The sequence below is a fragment of the Panthera onca genome, chromosome B3 (assembly GCF_046562875.1).
Source record: "Panthera onca isolate mPanOnc1 chromosome B3, mPanOnc1 haplotype 2, whole genome shotgun sequence".
Lineage (NCBI taxonomy): Eukaryota > Metazoa > Chordata > Mammalia > Carnivora > Felidae > Panthera > Panthera onca.
The window spans coordinates 145545356-145569691 of record NC_138344.1 but is presented as its reverse complement, the minus strand read 5'-3'; the positions used below and the strand labels follow the sequence as shown (position 1 = coordinate 145569691).

The following is a 24336-nucleotide window of genomic DNA, read 5'->3' as shown; positions in this document are numbered from 1 at the left end:
GGGCTGGCTCAGACTGTCGCCCCTGCAAAGTGGGGGTGACTATATTTTTAGTAGCCATTGTTCGAGACTACCGCCGGGGCTGGACTGTCCACAGAGCCTGTCTGTGGGGCCGCAGGGGGCAGGGGGCGGGTCAGGCAGAAGGACAGGACACCTTCCCCTGCAGTCACCGCTGAGGGGGGCCCACGGGCATGGGGGCCGGTGGGAGGAGGCTCTGGGGGCACTGGGGCCTCCTCCCTCCCCGGGGTGCGGGCCCAAGGCTGGCAGTCTGCTGGCATCAGACAGGCGGGATTTCCTCCTTCCTGTTTGTGCGTCCCTGGGCCCGAGCGGGCCATCCAGTGGCTGTGCCTAGGGGGGTGCAGGAGGGCCTAGAGCCCGAGCCCGGCACCTCCCGGCACCTCCGTGGGGTGCGGCCTGGGGCCGAGCGAGCCACCTCTTAGAGCCGCTCTTCACCCTGCAGGGGTGTGGAGCCCGAGGGGCTGTGGTGAGGCTGGTTCCCAGCGAGGGGTGTGCCCCGGCCTCCGTGCTGTCAACACCTTTCCTCACCCGGGCCCTGGACGCCCACGGGACACTCCTGGAGTAGATTTGGGGGTGCAGCTTCTCAGGGCCGGGGATCCCTGCTGCACCGCGGGAGGCTCCCACCGCCGCGCGCCCCCATCCCACCCACCCCACCCCCAGGCACAGGGCGCCCAGCTGGCAGGTGGGGGGTGGCCCTTCCCAGGCCCGTGGGACTCCGCCCCGCTGCCTCTCCAGGGACACGCCCGGGGAGAGGGCGGTCGCCAGCTCCTGTTTTGTTGTGTGACTCAGGGAAACGGCTGGGCTGCGGAGGCTGTGGGCGAGGACGGGCGGCCGCGGGTTTCTGGGCGGGCCGGTGACACCTGGCGGAGCTCCCCCTGAGCAGCCTCCCTCCCCCCCACCTCGCCTGATGGCCCGGGCCGCACCCCCGACCAGACCCTTCCTCTCCCGACGCGCTGCTGGCTGGGGTGGGTGGGCACCTGTGCGTCCCCTCGGCCCCAGCCGTGTCACCAGAGCTGGTGTGAGATCAGTGCGTTTCCTCTCGGGATGTTTAGTACGATTCGGGGGGCGCCGGGCTCAGCTGTGTGTGTGGGGAGGTTCTGAGCTGATCGCTGACTCATCACAGAACCGTCTGGTCCGCTCTGCTGTGTCCACAGGGGGCTTGTCTGCAGATAACCCGGTACGTCTGAATGTGCGCGTTCACGGGCGTGAAGTTGATGATTTCCTCATTTCAACTTTATGTAGAATTTTAAAGATTCTCTCTTTTTAAAAAAATTGTTAATGGTTATTTTTGAGAGAGAGTGGGGAAGGGGGCACGTGGGGAAGGGGCAGAGAGAGGAGGGGACGCAAGGTCGGAAGCGGGTTCTGAGCTGTCAGCACGGAGCCGGACGTGGGGCCCGAACCCACGAACCTGGGCCGAAGTTGGGCACTCGACCAACAGAGCCACCCAGGCGCCCCTTAAAGATTCCTTATCGGGGAAGAGTACAAATCCTAAGCGTGTGGCTTGATGCATTTTCCCCAAGTGGCCACACGCGTGTCCCCAGTGCCCCCGTGGAGAAGCAGCTGTCCGGGCGCCAGAGGCCCTCCCCCCAGGCTCTGCCCTCCCCAGAAAGCTTGTCACGTGCGTGGGCTTGTGCCTGACGGCGAACGGCATAGACTAGACTTCCGTCTGCACTCCTTTATCCGTCACGTCGTCGCCAGAGAGCGTTCCGTCGGACAAATAGCCACGGTTTCTCCTCGCTCCACTGCCGGTGGACATTTGAGACTTTCTGGTTTCTGGTACTACCATGGTGCCAGGATGGGCATTTCTGTACCTGTCCTTTGGGGAGTGCATTTTTGGGGGCACGCCCTTGGGTACGGAGCCGCTGGGCCGTAGAGCAGGGCGGTCAGACTTCAGTAGCTACCGCTGGAGGTTTTCCAAAGCGACTGTGCCGGTGCACCCAACGCCCACATCAGGGTGGCGTTCCCGTCGCCCACGTGCGGGACAGCTCTCTGGGGGGGCCCCCTTGCCCGTTCCCGCCGTCGCCGCCGTTCCCGCCGTTCCACTGTGGCAGTGGAGCGGTATCTCGGAGCTCCCACTGGCCGCTGTCCTGAGGACCCAGCACGCTGTGTGCCTTTCCATAAGTTAATTCACGGCTCGGCGGCGTCTGTGGTGAGAACTCGCCTTTCCGAGTTCTTCTCGCCCGTCCTTCCACTGGGTTGTCTGTCTTTTCCTTTTGTGTCGCACGCATTCTTTGTACATTTTGGGTAGGAGGCCGCGGTTTGGTAAGCGTATTGCAAATCTCTGCCCAACCCGTGGCCTGACTGCTCACTCCCTCAGTGGTGTCTTTTGACGAACAGAAGCTCTTCACTTTCACGTAGACCACTTGGCCATTTCCTTCAGGGAGCGTGCTTTCTGTACGCTGGTTAAGAGTCGCTTTCCTACCGCAAAGTCGTTTCTGTTTCTCTCCTGGAAGCTTCGCTGTTAAGCCTTCCACTTTGGAACGACAATCCCCGTGACGTTAATACTTCCTGTGGCTGACGTAAGGGTTGACATTTTTCTGCACGGATCGCCAACAGACCCAGCACGAGGGACTGAAAACACCTATCTGTTTCCCACAGCTTCGTGTCTAGGAGTCTGGTTCTGGGATCTTTGTTCTGTTCTGTTGGTTTTAATTTTAATTGGTTTAACTTGTTCATTCATTTTAAATGTTTATTTACTTATTTTGAGAGAGAGAGCACATGGGGGAGGGGCAGAGAGAGAGGGAGACACAGAATCCGAAGCGGCTCCAGGCTCCGAGCCGTCAGCACCGAGCCCGATGCGGGGCTCGAACCCACGAACCGCGAGATCACGACCTGAGCCGAAGTCGGACGCCCCACCGACTGAGCCGCCCGGGCGCGCCTGCCTTGATTTTTGAAGGGTGGTTTGCTGGATGCGGGATTCTTGCTTCACAAGCTTTTCCCCTGAGCAGCTTGGGTGCCTCGGGCCGCGTCCTCCCGGCTCCCAGGGCGTTGGGTGTGAACTGTGCGGCCGAGCAGTCACAGGCGGGTCTCGCTTCTCTGGCCACTTTCACACCTTCCTCCTCCTCTTCAACCCTGTGGCCCGGATGCGTTCGGGGCCGGGCCTCTCTGTGTCTGGCACGCTGCGACCGCCAAATACCGTTGGAAACCACATTTCCCCCGCCTCTTTCTCTCTCTCCCTTCCTTCGACTGCTTGTGTGCCGCTGGGCTGAACGTGGCCCCGCGACCTCACGTGCGCTTTCGTTCTCTTGAACCTTTTTTCCTCTGTTCTCCAAATCGGACAATTTCTTCTTCTTCTTCTTCTTCTTCTTCTTCTTCTTCTTCTTCTCCTTCTTCAAGTTCTTAGTTTACTCATCCTCTCGGGAAACTTCTCCGCGATTTTCAGGAATCACCAATGGTCCCTGCAGACTCTTTCCTCCTCCTTGTTGCTGGCGCCCACCTGGCGTTTGCAGACCTCCTGACGTCCTTAGCTCTGTTCTCGCGTCCCTTTCCCCGTTTTCCTTCGTGGACGGGCCGTGTCTTACGAGTCCACGTTTGGGTTCGCTGTTCCTGCACCACCCAAGGGATCATAAACTGCGCCACCATCAAAATGGGCTCTGAATCCAACACAGAGGTGAGTCTGGTGTGGTCTTGTCCATTTGGCTCCTTTTTCCCGAATTTCTGTCTTAGGTACGGTGGCCTTTCCGGGGTGAGAAGCATCAGTGACCAGCTGCTTGCGCTGAAGTCGTCGGGTGGTCATGAACTTCCTGGTGCGGATAATTGCTGTGTGGCTCCCGCAGCCAGGGGGCTGAAAAGACCAAAGCGGCCAATTTCTCTTCGCTTTCGAGTTTTTCGATTCTTTCTTCTGGCATCTCAGTTCTGATATTGAGTCCCAGTAGTACATTTTTCAACTCCAGAATCTCTGTGTAGCTTTGTTGTCACTTGTACGTCTTTGCGACGACGTCTCCTCACTAAGCCATCGTACTTTCCATTTCTTGTGGCTGCTTGGACATTCAGAGAATTTCCAGCACTTGCTTGTTCCTCAGTATGGATCATACTTTCCTGTTTCTTTGCGTGTCGCGTGACCCTCGGCCGACTGCTGGACACCACGGGTTCCGTACCGCGGCAGCCCTGCACCCCGGCCTCCCTCGGGGCTGGGCGCGTTCTTTCCTGCGTGTTTGTCTCCTGACTTTCTTGGACTGAATCCGTGAAGTGTGCCTTGTCTGAGCTCCCCTCGTGCAGGCTCTCTGCCATCCGGCCTGCGCGTGCCCTCAGGCCCGGCGTCCGGGATGGGGCCACGTGTGCATGAACGCGGTGCGTAGACTCTCCGGGGCCCCTCCCCCCGGGCCCGCCATCTGGTCTCCGCACCCCCGAGGCCGCACTGACTCAGCCTCTCTCTCCACAGTGTCTGGCCGGCAGCTGCAGTCTGAGGACCCAGATGCAGAAACGGAAGAGGACCCCTCTGTAAGCAAGGCCCGGGGGATGCATGCCCTCCCGACACAGCCCCCGTCCTTTGGCGGGCCTCGGCAGAGCCCCCCTGATTGTCCTCTCCTGCCAGGTGACCGAAGGGCCGGTGGACGAGATCGTCCGGCCGAGGCCGCAGGGGTCCTCGCCGGTCTACGAATGCACTGCTGAGGGTGCCGGCTTTGGACTCCCGGTAAGCCTGCCGGACGGAGACCCACAGGCTGAGGGAAAGTGCGGGTGTGGGGCCACAGGGGGCCGCGTCTCCTTCGTCGCCCCGTGGGGGCAACCGGCACCATTTGTGCAGCCACACCGCCCTGCCCTGCCCTGCCCTGCCGCCCCCTGGGCCACAGTTCCAGCCGCTCCCACATCCTGACCTTCTGTCCCTCGGGACCCCTCCCTTCAGGCGGCCGGGACGCAGTTGAGATGGCACATGTGTGCGTGTGTGCGTGCGGGGGAAGGGAGCCCGCACTCTGGACGTGCACACACGCCGTCTCGGGGAGGAGGCCCGGGGGGAGGCCGGGGAGGGGGCCTGGGGGGCCGGGGGAGGCCCGGGGGGGCGCCTTCTTGCTAAATCCTTGTTTCCTTTTATTTCCTCCTCCCCCTCCACACAAAACCCCAGTTGCCCTGGGGTTTGCCCTGGGTGCGGGCGCTGGGGCCTGGGGGCTGGGCCCGGTCGGGAAGCACCAGGGCCAAGGGCCGCCTCCCCGCCGCCCCACGCGCTCGGCTCCCTGGCACGCGGCGCCGCTCCGGGCCCCCCGCGTGCTCGGGGCTGAGGCAGGTGGGTGACCCCTGGCATCTGTGCCTGCAGGGGGAGGACACACGGAGAAGGCGGGCTTCCTCGGGCTCGGGGGGTCGGAGGTCCTGGTGGAAGCGAGATTCGGGAGACGCTCGAACGTTTTCCAGGATGAGTCGTCGGCAGGTGGGTGTGGCCGCGCCCGAGGGTCGGAGCAAGGAGAGGGACTTGCCTGTCGCTTTTGTCAGGCCTGGTCTGCGGGCAGGGGCTCCAGAGGCTGGTCCGGGGTTCCCCTGAAACCTATGGGGGGGGGGGGGCAGGGACACCGGGCCGGTAGAGCCAGGCGCGTGGGCCTCGGTGTCCCCGGCTGTGTAATGGGTGCAGCTGCTTCACAAGCCAGGGGCGAGGCTGGGTTCTGGGGGCTCCCTGCGAGGAGGGCGCGCTGCCTTCCGAGGCGGCCCGCTCTGCCGTCGGTGGGTCAGCACCTCTGAAGCCGGCTGGGACCGGAAGCATCCGCTGGGTCTGAGGTCAGGCTGGCCGCACTGTGTGCCGTGCGCCCCGGGGGCTCCTCAGAGAGTGTCGGCCACGCTGCACGTCATCGCTGCCGGAGCGTGTGCAGAAGGAACGAGACTTTGGCCGCTGAGCCGGAAGGCCAGCCTCCTCGGCCCCGTTGGGCCTACGGGGCTGCCCCCGAGTCCTGGCGGGTGGGGGTGGGGGTACGAGGAGGCCGCTCCCACCGGAGGGGGCTTGCAGCTGGCTTCCTCCGGAGCTCGGAGCTCGGACACACAGCCCGGGCTCTGGCTGGGGGCTCCTCCTCTTCCCCGCATCACCTGGATGAGGGGCGGGACTCTGGGATCCCCGTGCGCAGGGCAGGGGGGCTCCGAGCACCGATGGCCACAGCGGCACGGCCCGATGGTCGCCACGGCCCCGATGTGCTTCTGATCCAGTCCGTGCAGGAGGCGACAGAGGTGACGCTGAGGACAGAGGTGGAGGCCGGAGCCAGCGGCTACAGCGTCACAGGGGGCGGGGACCAAGGGATTTTCGTCAAGCAGGTGCTGAAGGACTCCTCCGCCGCCAAGCTCTTCAGCCTAAGAGAAGGTGCCTTGGCCGCCCCACCCCTGCAGTCCCCACGGGTCCCACCGGGACGGGAGGGCCCCGGGGCTCAGGACGCCCCCGAGGACCCCGCCAGGCCCTTTCGGGCTGAGCCAGGCTTGCTCTCTGCGCGGCTGGGTGGCCTCCTTCCCACGCAGGGCTCCGTGCAGGGTGGGCCGGGCTCCCCGTCAGGGACCCCTCTCACACACTCCTGTATCTCTGGAAGGAATGGCGAGAGCGGGGAAACTGAGGCCAAGGGCCCACTCTGTGTTTGTCTAGGTGATCAGCTGCTCAGTGCAACCATATTCTTTGACAACATTAAATATGAAGACGCTCTCAAAATTCTTCAGTACTCAGAGCCTTACAAGGTTCAATTCCAAGTCAGACGGAAACGTCCTGCCTCAGGGGATGAGGAAGGGGTCTCCAGTGGCGCTCAGCCCGGCCGCAAGGACAGTGAGACGCAGGTGAGGCCGGGCCCCGACGACCGCCCCGCTCCCGGGGCCGAGGCTGAGTGGGGGGGCGCCCTCCCCTCCCGCATCTGTCCCGTGAGCCCAGGGCCCTAGAATTCCCGTGCTACTGCTGCCACGCTCCCTGTCCTTGTATTTCAGGACAAAGATGTCGCCGATGGGTGCACAGAGACCCCCACGAAAACTGTGGAAGGAAGTGGAGACAAGGAGAGACTGATCTCCAAGCCCAGGGAGGGCAGGGGCAGGCCGTCCCAAAACGAGAGGCTCTCCTGGCCCAAATTCCAGTCAATAAAGACCAAGCCCAGGTCAGGGCCGCGGAGGTCACACAGCTCTTCAGAGGCCCGTGAGCGAGGACACCCACCTGACATGTCCCCCACGAGCACAGACACAGAGGCCCAGCTCCCAACAGAGGAGCAGGAGCAGAAGGCAGGACCGGACGGCCAGCGGAGGAGAAGGTTCCTGAACCTGCGATTCAGAGTGGGCTCAGGGAAGGGTCCAACACCGGGGGCGAGGCCGAGCACAGAGGTCCAGTCCGGGGTCCTAGAGGAGGCAGCATCCTGGGATGACAGCCAAGAGGGCGCCAAGGCCAGCACAGACAGGACGGTGGAGGGACCAGAGGGGACATCAGCTCTCACTGCCCAGCAACCCGTGGAGCCGGGCCGCCCCAGCGAGGGAGCCTTGGGGGACGGGGCCAGCGTGGCACCCAGGCGCCGAAGAAAGACAAAGGAAGCGAAGGACCAGGTCGACTCTGTGTCAGATGGGAAACCCGGGATGGACTCAGGCCCAAAGCCAGGTGGAGATGGCCACAGAGAAGCCGTCCAGGGCACAGAAACTGGGATTGCCACATCGGCTCTGCAAGGCAAAGTGGACACACAGGGCCGCCAACTGGAGTTCCAAATCCAAATACCCGATGTCAAAACACCCAACTTTGAATTCTGCAAAGAAACAATGCCAGACGGAGAAGCGGGCACAGCAGCACGACTGCAGGGACCCAGACACGGAGGTCCTACAGCAGAGGCCACGGGCATCAAAGAGCAGCCGGACCACGGACCGGGGCCACAGTTGGCCGGAAAGCCTGCAGGGCCCCTGACAGGACGGGAGGAAGGAGGAGCAGAGGGAGCTGAGGCAGGGCACGGAGAGGCACACGCCGAAGACGGGGACACACACGCACAGGGCAGACAGGAGAGGAAAACTAGGTTCAAATTCAAAACACCCTCATTCGGGTGGTCTCCAGGAAAGGACATAAAATCAGGCCAGGAACAAGACAGAGAAATGGAGAGCACCCTCACCATTCTGACCGCACAGACAGGTGCCAGAGTCAAACAGTCAGAACGCGAGAAAATAAAATTAGACACACCTGAGCGAGACTCAGGAGCCACAGAGGGAGAAACAGAGGGTGTTCGGACAACTCAAGCCGATTTTACTCTGGGAGACAGGGAGGTAGCCGCCAGAGACAGCAAGTTCAAAATGCCCAAGTTCAAGATGCCATCTTTTGGTGCCTCCGTGCCAAGCAAGTCCTTGGAGGCCACGGTGGACGTGTCCCTGCCCAAGATCCAGGCGGAAGTGTCCCTGCCTTCCATGGAAGCTGAGGTCAAGAGCAATGATGTGACTGTTGAGCTGCCATCTGCTGACCTAGAACTCAAGACATCCACGGTGGGGGAGAAGGTTCCAGAAGGCCCAATACCTGAAGGGGAGCTCCAGGAACCCTCAGCAGGAGCCGGGGTCAAAGGGCACCTGCCCAAGGTGCACATACCCAGCATGAAGATGCCCAAAGTGGACTTTAAGGCGCCCCAGGTGGACATCAAGGCACCCAAGTTGGACATCAGAGGACCGAAGGTGGACCTGAAGGGCCCCAAAGGGGAGGTGAGCGCCCCTGATGTGGATGTGACCCTGCCCAGTGTGCAGATGGACGTCCATGCACCCACCGCCAAGTTAGAGGGTGACGTTACCCTGGGAGACAAGGAGGTGACCACTAGAGACGGCAAGTTCAAAATGCCCAAGTTCAAGAGGCCATCTTTCGGTGCATCAGCACCAAGCAAGTCCTTGGAGGCCGCGGTGGACGTTTCCGTGCCCAAGACCCAGGCGGAAGTGTCCCTGCCTCCCATGGAAGCTGAGGTCAAGACCAGTGATGTGACCGTTGAGCTGCCATCTGCTGACCTAGAACTCAAGACTTCCACGGTGGATCATAAGCTCCCTGATGTCCAGGTGCCCGAGGGAGAGTTCCAGGAGCCCTCAACAGGAGCCGGGTTCAAAGGGCACCGGCCCAAGGTGCACATGCCCAGCATCAAGATGCCCAAAGTGGACATCAAAGCCCCCCAGTTGGACATCAAGGGGCCCAAGGTGGACATCACGGGACCCAAAGGGGAGGTGAGCGCCCCTGATGTGGATGTGACCCTGCCCAGTGTGGACATGGATGTCCAGGCACCCACCGCCAAGTTGGAGGGTGACGTTACCCTGGGAGACAAGGAGGTTAACGCTAGAGACAGCAAGTTCAAAATGCCCAAGTTCAAGATGCCATCCTTCGGTGCCTCAGCCCCAAGCAAGTCCTTGGAGGCCGCGGTGGACATTTCCATGCCCAAGATCCAGGCGGAAGTGTCCCTGCCTTCCATGGAAGCTGAGGTCAAGACCAGTGATGTGACCGTTGAGCTGCCATCTGCCGACCTAGAGGTCAAGACTGCCATGGTGGGCATGAAGCTTCCAGAAGGCCAAATACCTGAAGGGGAGCTCCAGGAACCCTCGGCAGGAGCCGGAGTCAAAGGGCACCTGCCCAAGGTGCAAATGCCAGGCATGAAGATGCCCAAAGTGGACTTTAAGGCGCCCCAGGTGGACATCAAGGCACCCAAGTTGGACATCAAAGGACCCAAGGTGGACCTGAAGGGCCCCAAAGGGGAGGTGAGCGCCCCTGACGTGGAAGTGACCCTACCCAGTGTGCAGATGGACGTCCATGCACCCACCACCAAGTTGGAGGGTGACGTTAACCTGGGAGACACGGAGGTGACCGCTAGAGACAGCAAGTTCAAAATGCCCAAGTTCAAGATGCCGTCCTTCGGTGCCAAAGCGCCAAGTAAGTCCTTGGAGGCCGCGGTGGACATTTCCGTGCCTAAGATCCAGGCGGAAGTGTCCCTGCCTTCCATAGAAGCTGAAGTCAAGACCAGTGATGTGACCGTTGAGCTGCCATCTGCTGACCTAGAACTCAAGACTTCCACGGTGGGTCAGAAGCTCCCTGATGTTCAGGTGCCCGAGGGAGAGTTCCAGGAGCCCTCAACAGGAGCCGGGTTCAAAGGGCACCTGCCCAAAGTGCACATGCCCAGCATCAAGATGCCCAAAGTGGACATGAAAGGCCCCCAGGTGGACATCAAGGGGCCCAAGGTGGACCTGAAGGGCCCAAAAGTGGAGGTGAGCGTGCCTGACATGGATGTGACCCTGCCCAGTGCAGACGTGGACGTCCAGGCACCCACTGCCAAGTTGGAGGGTGACGTTACCCTGGGAGACAAGGAGGTGACCACTAGAGACAGCAAGTTCAAAATGCCCAAGTTCAAGATGCCATCTTTTGGTGCCTCAGCACCAAGCAAGTCCTTGGAGGCCGCGGTGGACGTGTCCCGGCCCAAGATTCAGGCGGAAGTGTCCCTGCCCTCCATGGAAGCTGAGGTCAAGACCAGTGATGTGACCGTTGAGCTGCCATCTGCCGACCTAGAGGTCAAGACTGCCATGGTGGGCATGAAGCTTCCAGAAGGCCAAATACCTGAAGGGGAGCTCCAGGAACCCTCAACAGGAGCCGGGTTCAAAGGGCACCTGCCCAAGGTGCACATGCCCAGCATCAAGATGCCCAAAGTGGACATCAAAGCCTCCCAGGTGGACATCAAGGGGCCCAAGGTGGACATCAAGGGACCCAAAAGGGAGGTGAGCACCCCTGACGTGGATGTGACCCTGCCCAGTGTGGACATGGATATCCAGGCACCCACCGCCAAATTGGAGGGTGACGTTACCCTGGGAGACAAGGAGGTGACCGCTAGAGACAGCAAGTTCAAAATGCCCAAGCTCAAGATGCCATCTTTCGGTGCCTCAACACCAAGCAAGTCCTTGGAGGACGCGGTGGACGTGTCCCTGCCCGAGATCAAGGCGGAGGTGTCCCTGCCCTCCATGGAAGCTGAGGTCAAGTCCAGTGATGTGACCGTTGAGCTGCCATCTGCCGACCTAGAGGTCAAGACTGCCATGGTGGGCATGAAGCTTCCAGAAGGCCAAATACCGGAAGGGGAGCTCCAGGAACCCTCGGCAGGAGCCGGAGTCAAAGGGCACCTGCCCAAGGTGCACATGCCCAGCATCAAGATGCCCAAAGTGGACTTTAAGGCACCCCAGGTGGACATCAAGGGGCCCAAGTTCGACATGAAGCCCCCCCAGGTGGACATCAAGGGGCCCAAGGTAGACCTGAAGAGTCCAAAAGGGGAGGTGAGTGCGCCCGACGTGGATGTGACCCTGCCCAGCGCAGAGGTGGACGTCCAGGCACCCACCGCCAACTTGGAGGGTGACGTTACCCTGGGAGACAAGGAGGTGACCGCTAGAGACAGCAAGTTCAAAATGCCCAAGTTCAAGATGCCGTCCTTCGGTGCCTCAGCGCCAAGCAAGTCCTTGGAAGCCGCGATGGATGTTTCCGTGCCTAAGATCCAGGCGGAAGTGTCCCTGCCTTCCATGGAAGCTGAGGTCAAGACCAGTGATGTGACCGTTGAGCTGCCATCTGCTGACCTAGAACTCAAGACTTCTACGGTGGGTCAGAAGCTCCCTGATGTTCAGGTGCCCGAGGGAGAGTTCCAGGAGCCCTCAGCAGGAGCCGGGTTCAAAGGGCACCTGCCCAAGGTGCACATGCCCAGCATCAAGATGCCCAAAGTGGACATCAAAGCCCCCCAGGTGGACATCAAGGGGCCCAAGGTGGACATCACGGGACCCAAAGTGGAGGTGAGCGCCCCTGACGTGGATGTGACCCTGCCTAGTGTGGAGATGGATGTCCAGGCACCCACCGCCAAGTTGGAGGGTGACGTTACCCTAGAAGACAAGGAGGTGACCGCTAGAGACAGCAAGTTCAAAATGCCCAAGTTCAAGATGCCATCCTTCGGTGCCTCGGCACCAAGCAAGTCCTTGGAGGCCACGGTGGATGTGTCCCTGGCCAAGATCCAGGCAGAAGTGTCCCTGCCCTCCATGGATGCTGAGGTCAAGTCCAGTGATGTGACCGTTGAGCTGCCATCTGCCGACCTAGAGGTCAAGACTGCCATGGTGGGCATGAAGCTTCCAGAAGGCCAAATACCTGAAGGGGAGCTCCAGGAACCCTCGACAGGAGCAGGAGTCAAAGGGCACCTGCCCAAGGTGCACATACCCAGCATGAAGATGCCCAAAGTGGACTTTAAGGCACCCCAGGTGGATATCAAGGGGCCCAAGGTGGACATGAAGGCCCCCCAGGTGGACATCAAGGGGCCCAAGGTGGACCTGAAGGGCCCAAAAGTGGAGGTGAGCGTGCCCGACGTGGATGTGACCCTGCCCAGTGCAGACGTGGACGTCCAGGCACCCACCGCCAAGTTGGAGGGTGACGTTACCCTGGGAGACAAGGAGGTGACCGCTAGAGACAGCAAGTTCAAAATGCCCAAGTTCAAGATGCCGTCCTTTGGTGCCTCAGCGCCAAGCAAGTCCTTGGAGGCCGCGGTGGATGTTTCCGTGCCTAAGATCCAGGCGGAAGTGTCCCTGCCTTCCATGGAAGCTGAGGTCAAGACCAGTGATGTGACCGTTGAGCTGCCATCTGCCGACCTAGAGGTCAAGACTGCCATGGTGGGCATGAAGCTTCCAGAAGGCCAAATACCTGAAGGGGAGCTCCAGGAACCCTCGGCAGGAGCCGGAGTCAAAGGGCACCTGCCCAAGGTGCACATGCCCAGCATCAAGATGCCCAAAGTGGACTTTAAGGCACCCCAGGTGGACATCAAGGGGCCCAAGTTCGACATGAAGCCCCCCCAGGTGGACATCAAGGGGCCCAAGGTAGACCTGAAGGGCCCAAAAGGGGAGGTGAGCGCGCCCGACGTGGATGTGACCCTGCCCAGCGCAGAGGTGGACGTCCAGGCACCCACCGCCAAGTTGGAGGGTGACGTTACCCTGGGAGACAAGGAGGTGACCGCTAGAGACAGCAAGTTCAAAATGCCCAAGTTCAAGATGCCATCCTTCGGTGCCTCAGCCCCAAGCAAGTCCTTGGAGGCCACAGTGGACGTTTCCGTGCCTAAGATCCAGGCGGAAGTGTCCCTGCCTTCCATGGAAGCTGAGGTCAAGACCAGTGATGTGACCGTTGAGCTGCCAGCTGCTGACCTAGAACTCAAGACTTCCACGATGGGCCAGAAGCTCCCTGATGTTCAGGTGCCCGAGGGAGAGTTCCAGGAGCCCTCAGCAGGAGCCGGGTTCAAAGGGCACCTGCCCAAGGTGCACATGCCCAGCATCAAGATGCCCAAAGTGGACATCAAAGCCCCCCAGGTGGACATCAAGGGGCCCAAGGTGGACATCACGGGACCCAAAGGGGAGGTGAGCGCCCCTGACGTGGATGTGACCCTGCCCAGTGCGGACATGGATGTCCAGGCACCCACCGCCAAGTTGGAGGGTGACGTTACCCTGGGAGACAAGGAGGTGACCGCTAGAGACAGCAAGTTCAAAATGCCCAAATTCAAGATGCCATCCTTCGGTGCCTCGGCACCAAGCAAGTCCTTGGAGGCCGCGGTGGACGTGTCCCTGCCCAAGATCCAGGCGGAAGTGTCCCTGCCCTCCATGGAAGCTGAGGTCAAGTCCAGTGATGTGACCGTTGAGCTGCCATCTGCCGACCTAGAGGTCAAGACTGCCATGGTGGGCATGAAGCTTCCAGAAGGCCAAATACCTGAAGGGGAGCTCCAGGAACCCTCGACAGGAGCAGGAGTCAAAGGGCACCTGCCCAAGGTGCACATACCCAGCATGAAGATGCCCAAAGTGGACTTTAAGGCACCCCAGGTGGACATCAAGGGGCCCAGGGTGGACATGAAGGCCCCCCAGGTGGACATCAAGGGGCCCAAGGTGGACCTGAAGGGCCCAAAAGTGGAGGTGAGCGTTCCCGACGTGGATGTGACCCTGCCCAGTGCAGACGTAGACGTCCAGGCATCCACCGCCAAGTTGGAGGGTGACGTTACCCTGGGAGACAAGGAGGTGACCGCTAGAGACAGCAAGTTCAAAATGCCCAAGTTCAAGATGCCATCTTTCAGTGCCTCAGTGCCAAGCAAGTCCTTGGAGGCCGCGGTGGACGTGTCCTTGCCCAAGATCCAGGCGGAAGTGTCCCTGCCCTCCATGGAAGCTGAGGTCAAGTCCAGTGATGTGACCGTTGAGCTGCCATCTGCCGACCTAGAGGTCAAGACTGCCATGGTGGGCATGAAGCTTCCAGAAGGCCAAATACCTGAAGGGGAGCTCCAGGAACCCTTGACAGGAGCAGGAGTCAAAGGGCACCTGCCCAAGGTGCACATACCCAGCATGAAGATGCCCAAAGTGGACTTTAAGGCACCCCAGGTGGACATCAAGGGGACCAAGGTGGACATGAAGGCCCCCCAGGTGGACATCAAGGGGCCCAGGGTGGACCTGAAGGGCCCAAAAGTGGAGGTGAGCGTGCCCGACGTGGATGTGACCCTGCCCAGTGCAGACGTAGACGTCCAGGCATCCACCGCCAAGTTGGAGGGTGACGTTACCCTGGGAGACAAGGAGGTGACCGCTAGAGACAGCAAGTTCAAAATGCCCAAGTTCAAGATGCCATCTTTCGGTGCCTCAACGCCAAGCAAGTCCTTGGAGGCCGCGGTGGATGTTTCCGTGCCTAAGATCCAGGCGGAAGTGTCCCTGCCCTCCATGGAAGCTGAGGTCAAGTCCAGTGATGTGACCGTTGAGCTGCCATCTGCCGACCTAGAGGTCAAGACTGCCGTGGTGGGCATGAAGCTTCCAGAAGGCCAAATACCGGAAGGGGAGTTCCAGGAACCCTCGGCAGGAGCCGGAGTCAAAGGGCACCTGCCCAAGGTGCACATGCCCAGCATGAAGATGCCCAAAGTGGACTTTAAGGCACCCCAGGTGGACATCAAGGGGCCCAAGTTCGACATGAAGCCCCCCCAGGTGGACATCAAGGGGCCCAAGGTAGACCTGAAGGGCCCAAAAGGGGAGGTGAGTGCGCCCGACGTGGATGTGACCCTGCCCAGCGCAGAGGTGGACATCCAGGCACCCACCGCCAAGTTGGAGGGTGACGTTTCCCTGGGAGACAAGGAGGTGACCGCTAGAGACAGCAAGTTCAAAATGCCCAAGTTCAAGATGCCATCCTTCGGTGCCTCAGCCCCAAGCAAGTCCTTGGAGGCCGCAGTGGACGTTTCCGTGCCTAAGATCCAGGCGGAAGTGTCCCTGCCTTCCATGGAAGCTGAGGTCAAGACCAGTGATGTGACCGTTGAGCTGCCAGCTGCTGACCTAGAACTCAAGACTTCCACGATGGGCCAGAAGCTCCCCGATGTTCAGGTGCCCGAGGGAGAGTTCCAGGAGCCCTCAGCAGGAGCCGGGTTCAAAGGGCACCTGCCCAAGGTGCACATGCCCAGCATCAAGATGCCCAAAGTGGACATCAAAGCCCCCCAGGTGGACATCAAGGGGCCCAAGGTGGACATCAAGGGACCCAAAGGGAAGGTGAGCGCCCCTGACGTGGATGTGACCCTGCCCAGTGCGGACATGGATGTCCAGGCACCCACCGCCAAGTTGGAGGGTGACGTTACCCTGGGAGACAAGGAGGTGACCGCTAGAGACAGCAAGTTCAAAATGCCCAAGTTCAAGATGCCATCCTTCGGTGCCTCGGCACCAAGCAAGTCCTTGGAGGCTGCGGTGGACGTGTCCTTGCCCAAGATCCAGGCGGAAGTGTCCCTGCCCTCCATGGAAGCTGAGGTCAAGTCCAGTGATGTGACCGTTGAGCTGCCATCTGCCGACCTAGAGGTCAAGACTGCCATGGTGGGCATGAAGCTTCCAGAAGGCCAAATACCTGAAGGGGAGCTCCAGGAACCCTCGACAGGAGCAGGAGTCAAAGGGCACCTGCCCAAGGTGCACATACCCAGCATGAAGATGCCCAAAGTGGACTTTAAGGCACCCCAGGTGGACATCAAGGGGCCCAGGGTGGACATGAAGGCCCCCCAGGTGGACATCAAGGGGCCCAAGGTGGACCTGAAGGGCCCAAAAGTGGAGGTGAGCGTGCCCGACGTGGATGTGACCCTGCCCAGTGCAGACGTAGACGTCCAGGCATCCACCGCCAAGTTGGAGGGTGACGTTACCCTGGGAGACAAGGAGGTGACCGCTAGAGACAGCAAGTTCAAAATGCCCAAGTTCAAGATGCCATCTTTCGGTGCCTCAACGCCAAGCAAGTCCTTGGAGGCCGCGGTGGACGTGTCCCTGCCCAAGATCCAGGCGGAAGTGTCCCTGCCCTCCATGGAACCTGAGGTCAAGTCCAGTGATGTGACCGTTGAGCTGCCATCTGCCGACCTAGAGGTCAAGACTGCCATGGTGGGCATGAAGCTTCCAGAAGGCCAAATACCTGAAGGGGAGCTCCAGGAACCCTCAGCAGGAGCCGGAGTCAAAGGGCACCTGCCCAAGGTGCAAATGCCAGGCATGAAGATGCCCAAAGTGGACTTTAAGGCGCCCCAGGTGGACATCAAGGCACCCAAGTTGGACATCAAAGGACCAAAGGTGGACCTAAAGGGCCCCAAAGGGGAGGTGAGCGCCCCTGACGTGGATGTGACCCTGCCCAGTGTGCAGATGGACGTCCATGCACCCACCGCCAAGTTGGAGGGTGACGTTACCCTGGGAGACAAGGAGGTGACCGCTAGAGACAGCAAGTTCAAAATGCCCAAGTTCAAGATGCCGTCCTTCGGTGCCTCAGCGCCAAGCAAGTCCTTGGAGGCCGCAATGGATGTTTCCGTGCCTAAGATCCAGGCGGAAGTGTCCCTGCCTTCCATGGAAGCTGAGGTCAAGACCAGTGATGTGACCGTTGAGCTGCCAGCTGCTGACCTAGAACTCAAGACTTCCACGATGGGCCAGAAGCTCCCTGATGTTCAGGTGCCCGAGGGAGAGTTCCAGGAGCCCTCAGCAGGAGCCGGGTTCAAAGGGCACCTGCCCAAGGTGCACATGCCCAGCATCAAGATGCCCAAAGTGGACATCAAAGCCCCCCAGGTGGACATCAAGGGGCCCAAGGTGGACATCACGGGACCCAAAGTGGAGGTGAGCGCCCCTGACGTGGATGTGACCCTGCCCAGTGTGGGCATGGATGTCCAGGCACCCACCGCCAAGTTGGAGGGTGACGTTACCCTGGGAGACAAGGAGGTGACTGCCAGAGACAGCAAGTTCAAAATGCCCAAGTTCAAGATGCCATCCTTCGGTGCCTCGGCACCAAGCAAGTCCTTGGAGGCTGCGGTGGATGTGTCCCTGCCCAAGATCCAGGCGGAAGTGTCCCTGCCCTCCATGGAAGCTGAGGTCAAGTCCAGTGATGTGACCGTTGAGCTGCCATCTGCCGACCTAGAGGTCAAGACTGCCGTGGTGGGCATGAAGCTTCCAGAAGGCCAAATACCTGAAGGGGAGCTCCAGGAACCCTCGGCAGGAGCCAGAGTCAAAGGGCACCTGCCCAAGGTGCACATGCCCAGCATCAAGATGCCTAAAGTGGACTTTAAGGCACCCCAGGTGGACATCAAGGGGCCCAAGGTGGACCTGAAGGGCCCAAAAGTGGAGGTGAGCGTGCCCGACGTGGATGTGACCCTGCCCAGTGCAGACGTAGACGTCCAGGCATCCACCGCCAAGTTGGAGGGTGACGTTACCCTGGGAGACAAGGAGGTGACCGCTAGAGACAGCAAGTTCAAAATGCCCAAGTTCAAGATGCCATCCTTCGGTTCCTCAGCGCCAAGCAAGTCCTTGGAGGCCGCGGTGGATGTTTCCGTGCCTAAGATCCAGGCGGAAGTGTCCCTGCCCTCCATGGAAGCTGAGGTCAAGACCAGTGATGTGACCGTTGAGCTGCCAGCTGCTGAACTAGAACTCAAGACTTCCACGGTGGGTCAGAAGCTCCCTGATGTTCAGGTGCCCGAGGGAGAGTTCCAGGAGCCCTCAGCAGGAGCCGGGTTCAAAGGGCACCTGCCCAAGGTGCACATGCCCAGCATCAAGATGCCCAAAGTGGACATCAAAGCCCCCCAGGTGGACATCAAGGGGCCCAAGGTGGACATCACGGGACCCAAAGGGGAGGTGAGCGCCCCTGATGTGGATGTGACCCTGCCCAGTGTGGAGATGGATGTCCAGGCACCCACCGCCAAGTTGGAGGGTGATGTTACCCTGGGAGACAAGGAGGTGACCGCTAGAGACAGCAAGTTCAAAATGCCCAAGTTCAAGATGCCGTCCTTCGGTGCCTCAGCGCCAAGCAAGTCCTTGGAGGCCGCGGTGGATGTGTCCCTGCCCAAGATCCAGGCGGAAGTGTCCCTGTCCTCCATGGAAGCTGAGGTCAAGTCCAGTGATGTGACCGTTGAGCTGCCATCTGCCGACCTAGAGGTCAAGACTGCCATGGTGGGCATGAAGCTTCCAGAAGGCCAAATACCTGAAGGGGAGCTCCAGGAACCCTCGGCAGAAGCCGGAGTCAAAGGGCACCTGCCCAAGGTGCACATGCCCAGCATCAAGATGCCCAAAGTGGACTTTAAGGCACCCCAGGTGGATATCAAGGGGCCCAAGGTGGACATGAAGGCCCCCCAGGTGGACATCAAGGGGCCCAAGGTGGACCTGAAGGGCCCAAAAGTGGAGGTGAGCGTGCCCGACGTGGATGTGACCCTGCCCAGTGCAGACGTGGACGTCCAGGCACCCACCGCCAAGTTGGAGGGTGACGTTACCCTGGGAGACAAGGAGGTGACCGCTAGAGACAGCAAGTTCAAAATGCCCAAGTTCAAGATGCCGTCCTTTGGTGCCTCAGCGCCAAGCAAGTCCTTGGAGGCCGCGGTGGATGTTTCCGTGCCTAAGATCCAGGCGGAAGTGTCCCTGCCTTCCATGGAAGCTGAGGTCAAGACCAGTGATGTGACCGTTGAGCTGCCATCTGCCGACCTAGAGGTCAAGACTGCCATGGTGGGCATGAAGCTTCCAGAAGGCCAAATACCGGAAGGGGAGCTCCAGGAACCCTCGGCAGAAGCCGGAGTCAAAGGGCACCTGCCCAAGGTGCACATGCCCAGCATCAAGATGCCCAAAGTGGACTTTAAGGCACCCCAGGTGGACATCAAGGGGCCCAAGTTCGACATGAAGCCCCCCCAGGTGGACATCAAGGGGCCCAAGGTAGACCTGAAGGGCCCAAAAGGGGAGGTGAGCGCGCCCGACGTGGTTGTGACCCTGCCCAGCGCAGAGGTGGACGTCCAGGCACCCACCGCCAAGTTGGAGGGTGACGTTACCCTGGGAGACAAGGAGGTGACCGCTAGAGACAGCAAGTTCAAAATGCCCAAGTTCAAGATGCCGTCCTTCGGTGCCTCAGCGCCAAGCAAGTCCTTGGAGGCCGCGGTGGATGTTTCCGTGCCTAAGATCCAGGCGGAAGTGTCCCTGCCTCCCATGGAAGCTGAGGTCAAGACCATTGATGTGACCGTTGAGCGGCCATCTGCTGACCTAGAACTCAAGACTTCCACGATGGGCCAGAAGCTCCCTGATGTTCAGGTGCCCGAGGGAGAGTTCCAGGAGCCCTCAGCAGGAGCCGGGTTCAAAGGGCACCTGCCCAAGGTGCACATGCCCAGCATCAAGATGCCCAAAGTGGACATCAAAGCCCCCCAGGTGGACATCAAGGGGCCCAAGGTGGACATCAAGGGACCCAAAGTGGAGGTGAGCGCCCCTGACGTGGATGTGACCCTGCCCAGTGTGGGCATGGATGTCCAGGCACCCACCGCCAAGTTGGAGGGTGACGTTACCCTGGGAGACAAGGAGGTGACCGCTAGAGACAGCAAGTTCAAAATGCCCAAGTTCAAGATGCCGTCCTTCGGTGCCTCAGCGCCAAGCAAGTCCTTGGAGGCCGCGGTGGACGTGTCCCTGCCCAAGATCCAGGCGGAAGTGTCCCTGCCCTCCATGGATGCTGAGGTCAAGTCCAGTGATGTGACCGTTGAGCTGCCATCTGCCGACCTAGAACTCAAGACCGCCATGGTAGCCGAGGAGGTCCCGGAGATCAAAATGCCCGAGGGGGAGCCTCAGGAACCCTCAGCAGGAGCCGGACTCAAAGGGCACGTGCCCAAGGTGCACATGCCCAGCGTGAAGATGCCCAAAGTGGACTTTAAGGCGCCCCAGGTGGACATCAAGGGCCCCAAGGTGGACGTGAAGACCGCCGAAGGGGAGTTGAGCGCCCCCGACACGGATGTGACCCTGCCCAGCGTGGAGTTGGACGCCCAGTCACCCAGGACTAAGTCAGATGTGGATATGTCCTCTCGGAACCTGGAATTGTTTTCTAAAGGAAGCAAGTTGAAGTTTCCTAAAATCAACATTTCTTCTTCTGGTCACCCCAGTAGTAAGTCCTCTCTGGTCTCTCCACCTGTTGAGGGAATTGCCAAAGATGTTGACCTCAGTCCTTCTTCTGGCCCCATGGATCCCGTCGTACGTGCTCGTGATGAGGATGCCGTCCCAGTCAAAGGTGACGTAGGTCTCTCAATTGGGAAAGATGGAGGTCGAAGCAAAAGCAAAAAATCCCATTTTAAACTCCCCAAAGTCTTTTCTCCACCTGGGAAAACCCCTAAAGTGTTCTTAGCTTTTGGAGGAGATGTTGCCATGCGTTCGCCTCCGAGCGAGTCTGGGCATGGCGGGTCCCCGGGGCTGTCCAGTACTTCTGAAACTTCCCTGCCGGAGTCCCGGCCCGGCTGGCTCAGTGGTCCCCGTGGGGATTCCTCTAGCCTCATTCCAGGTGAGGACGTCACACTTACAAAGTACCAGGTGACCATCCCCCGTGACCCCGCCTCCCCCGAGCTGCCCTGTGTAGGCCTGTCTGGGTCCCAGGCGGAGTCTCAGTTGCCCAGCGTGGCCGGTGCCGTGGACTCCCCATCCAGCGAGAATATTCTGCTGTCCCAGCCTGACGGCCACAGTGGCCCAGTGCACACCGTATTTCCTGAATCTTATGGCCGCGTGACTTTTCCTAAATTTCATCGACCAAAGTTCCAACTGTCATCCCCCCAGTCAGCAGCTGGCATGGCGGAGCCCGGAGCTGCAGAGGGTGTCCCCGCCCTGTCCCCTCCCCTCCCTGAGTGGGGACCTCACTCCTCGGCCAGGGAAGCCACGGGGTTCCCCTTGGCAGGCAGTCAGTTGCCGTCTGCAGGTGTCTCTGTGTCCACGGTGGCAGAGGGACATGTGGGCACCGCGGGGACATCAGCAGTGGCTGGAGGGGAAGCCCCAGCCGGAGACGCAGAGCCTGAGGGCAGGGGCGGTCCTGTGAGAGCACCAAGAGTCAAGCTTCCCTCTTTCCGCTGGTCCCCAAAAAAGGGGGCGGAGTCCAAAGCAGCCCCTGGACCCGCCCTGCCACCGGGGGTTTCCCTGCCACCAGCAGCAGCAGGTGAGGATGTGAGTCTTGGGCAGGAGGGAGAGAAGGGGGTGGTCAGAGCACCCGCCCTCGCCCTACTGAAGGTCTCACCTCCCACAATGACGGCTTCCACAGGTGGGGCCGGCGGAAGTGGCGGGGGCGGGGGTGCAGGTGCAGCAGCTGGGCCCCCAGAAGGAGCGGACGTGACCCTCCGCCCCGCACAGGCCCACGCTCCCGGTGCCGGCTTCGTCGAAGACGCGCTCAGACCTGCCGAGGCCCCGCCGGAGGCGAGCCTGTCCACCCGTGGCCCGTCCCTTGGAGACAGCAGCAGAGAGCACGGTCCTGGGGACAGCTCGCAAAGCCAGCTTTGTGGGGAGGTGATGGCCTCCTCAACAGAGGTCCCCCTGCAGCCGTCCCGGACAACCCCAGATGCCGCCTCCCCCACGGAGGGGAGCCCAGCGCGGGAGGCGCCAGCGGGAGTCACCCCGGCCGGCCCCAGGGAGAGCTGGTTTAGAATGCCCGCGCTGCGTCTGCCCAGCTTCAGGCGCCCCTCCAAGGAGAGGCCTGGGTCTGCAGGGCTGGGGGCTCAGGGGCCCGCGCCTGCCACCAGTGCGCCAGGGGAGGGACAGGCACCGACCACAGTCCGGAGTCAGGGTGTCCCTGTTCCTGAGTCCGAGGAGGAGACGACTGAGTGCCCGCGGCCCCTGGAGGCCGGTGCCGACGTGGGAGCCACTGGCATCGAGGCTTCTCACACAGATGTTCCGCAGAGGAATCTAGACCTTCAGGCCCCTGCTGCCGGCATGTCCGCTCCCGAGGTCAGGGTCCGGCCAGGCGCAGGCTCCCTGCCCCTCCCGGTGTGCGGGACACTTGCAGAGCCCCGTGGGCCTCCAGGAGAAGCAGGCCAGCGCCCCCTTGCTGGGACAGCAGCAGCGCAGGGCCCGGCCGGGGGCGCTGAGGAGCCGCCTCCCCAGCCCGAAGGCCCCCTCAGACTGAGGGCCTCCAGTACCGACGTGCCGTCCCAGGTTTCCGTGGTCAACGTGGGTCAAGTCTGGGAGGACTCTGTGCTCACCGTCCAGTTCCCCAAGTTAAAGGTTCCGAGGTTCAGCTTCCCAGCCCCCAGTGCGGAGGCTGACGTTTTCGTGCCCCGTGTCAGAGAGCTGCCATCCCCACAGAGCCATCCTGACACTGCCCTGCTGGGGCAAAGCCCCGGCGCCCGGGACGCCGGCGTCCTGAAGGCGCCCGAGGCCGTCCCCTCAGAAGCCGCCCCCATCTGTAAGGTCAGGGTGCACATTCAGAGCGCGGAGGCCGAGAGCAGGCAGGTCACCGTACAAAGCACGGTGACAGCCGTGTACACAGAGCTCTTGGAGCCCGAGGCTTTTCCTGCCCGGATCGTGCGGGAGTCAGAGGTCCCTGCGTCAGAGGCCCAAACGCCTTCCTATGGGTTCTCCTTACTAAAGGGGAGGGTCCCTGAGCCCACCGCTGGGTCGCAGGTACACGCGGCGACTGCGGACCCTGGGCCAAGAGGGCGCCTTCAGGAGCCAGCCCCAGGAGCAGGACCTGTTTCTGGAGACCCACAGCCCGACACCGGAGAGCCCTTTGAAATTCTCTCTCCCGATGGAGACGTGCCGGGAATGCCAGCCTGCTCTTCTGACCTGCGCTCTGGCCATGGGCGTGCAGACAGCTGTTCTGACGAGGAGCCCGCGGAAATTCTCGAGTTCCCGCCGGAAGAGGGCCGGGAGGCGGCGGCTGCCCTGGCCGAGGAGGACGGGGCCCCCAGAGCAAAAGCAGAAGGTAAAAGGTCCTCCGGCCTGTTCCGGTTTTGGCTCCCCAGCATCGGGTTTTCCTCCTCTGTCGCCGAGGCCAGCGCTGACCCCCAGGCCGAAGCCCCGAGACCCGCTCCGGTCCAGACGCAGCCCGAGGCGCGGCCGCCGCACCCGCAGGAGAGAGCGGGCTGGTTTCGATTGCCCAGGTTGGGCTTCTCCTCCTCTCCCACCAAGAAAAGCAAGAGCGCGGAGGCGGAGGCGGAGGCGGAGGCGGGTCCGGCCGAGCAGCACCTCCAGGAAGAGGCAGGCACCTTCTTTGACGCCCGAGAAAGCTTCTCCCCCGAGGAGCAGGAAGAGGGGGGGTCGGCGGAGGCCGCGGGCTCCGGGGCGATGGTGGCCTCCGCGGCGAGAACTGAGCTGATCCTGCTGGAGGGGGACGGAGCCGCCAGCCGGCCCCCGGCGCCCAGGCCCGGCAGCGAATGAGGGCCGGGCAGGGGAGACCCTTCCCCGGAGGACGGGTGCCCAAACGAAATCCCGACGCAGAGGCCCCGCCGCGCACGGGGCTCCCGTTCCGCGGCCCACGGGACTGAGGCGCAGGGCGGCGGTGCCCGGACGGACGTGGCCCTCCAGGGCGGGAGCCCTGTGGGGACCCCCGGGGCGGCGGGGCCGCGGAGGGTGTAGTAGTTTCGCTGTCCTGTAGCCCCTGTCTGGTCCCGCCCCGTCTCAGGTGGAGTCTGGCGCCTTCCAGAGAGCCCCCTGCCTGCTTGCCTGTCACGAGCTCACTCCCGGCCTCACCCAGGCGAGCTTGGGGACGACACGCGACACACGCACGCGGGGCAGAGGGAGGTGGCTGCGGGCGGGTGAGCCAGCCGAGGGGGCACCCGTCCGTGCCCGCACGGCCCCGCGCGGTCCCCGAGCCCCTTCGCGCACACGCTGCCACCAGGCCCCCCCCCCCCCCCCCGCGGAAGCTCCCTGGCTGTCCCCAGATGGGCAATAAAGGACAGGATGCACCCACAGCACTGGCTGCGAGGTCTTGTGTTCCGCTCGGGCTCCCCACGCACGCCCAGAACCAGTCTGGGCCGAGTTGCCATAGGAGAGAGTTCAGGGGGGGATCTTAGAGCAGACCTTCGCTTACCCGCGTGTCCGTCAGATCCTTCTCGAGTCAGCGGCTGTGAGAGACCGAAAGGAAGGAGGCGCAGGCCGGGAGCTCAGTGTGGCCACGCTGCCACTGCTCGGCGGGAAGGACAGGGACAGAGCAGGGCAGTTGGCTGTGACAGGCCGTCTGGG

General features: G+C 61.5%; 1 protein-coding gene across 1 annotated transcript; it reads left to right on the top strand.

Moving 5' to 3' along the window:
• The first annotated feature begins 3788 nt into the window (after window positions 1-3788).
• AHNAK2 (AHNAK nucleoprotein 2) lies at window positions 3789-24065 on the top strand. The gene is made up of 9 exons (XM_081796015.1): window positions 3789-4455; window positions 4550-4648; window positions 5264-5374; window positions 6136-6286; window positions 6560-6744; window positions 6889-11103; window positions 11146-15891; window positions 15934-19020; window positions 19063-24065. Exons 1-9 carry the CDS (start codon window positions 4297-4299, stop codon window positions 23530-23532), a joined length of 17223 nt encoding a protein of 5740 aa, XP_081652141.1. The 5' UTR covers window positions 3789-4296; the 3' UTR covers window positions 23533-24065.
• Window positions 24066-24336: the final 271 nt, after the last annotated feature.

What these genes read in the sequence shown, in the direction of transcription:
- AHNAK2 (XM_081796015.1), top strand. Translation starts at nt 4,297, where the DNA reads ATGAACGCGGTGCGTAGACTCTCCGGGGCCCCTCCCCCCGGGCCCGCC. An exon ending in GTGCCGGCTTTGGACTCCCG is followed by an intron (nt 4,649 to 5,263) that starts GTAAGCCTGCCG and finishes CTGTGCCTGCAG; the next exon opens with GGGGAGGACACACGGAGAAG. An exon ending in TGGACTTTAAGGCACCCCAG is followed by an intron (nt 11,104 to 11,145) that starts GTGGACATCAAG and finishes AAGCCCCCCCAG; the next exon opens with GTGGACATCAAGGGGCCCAA.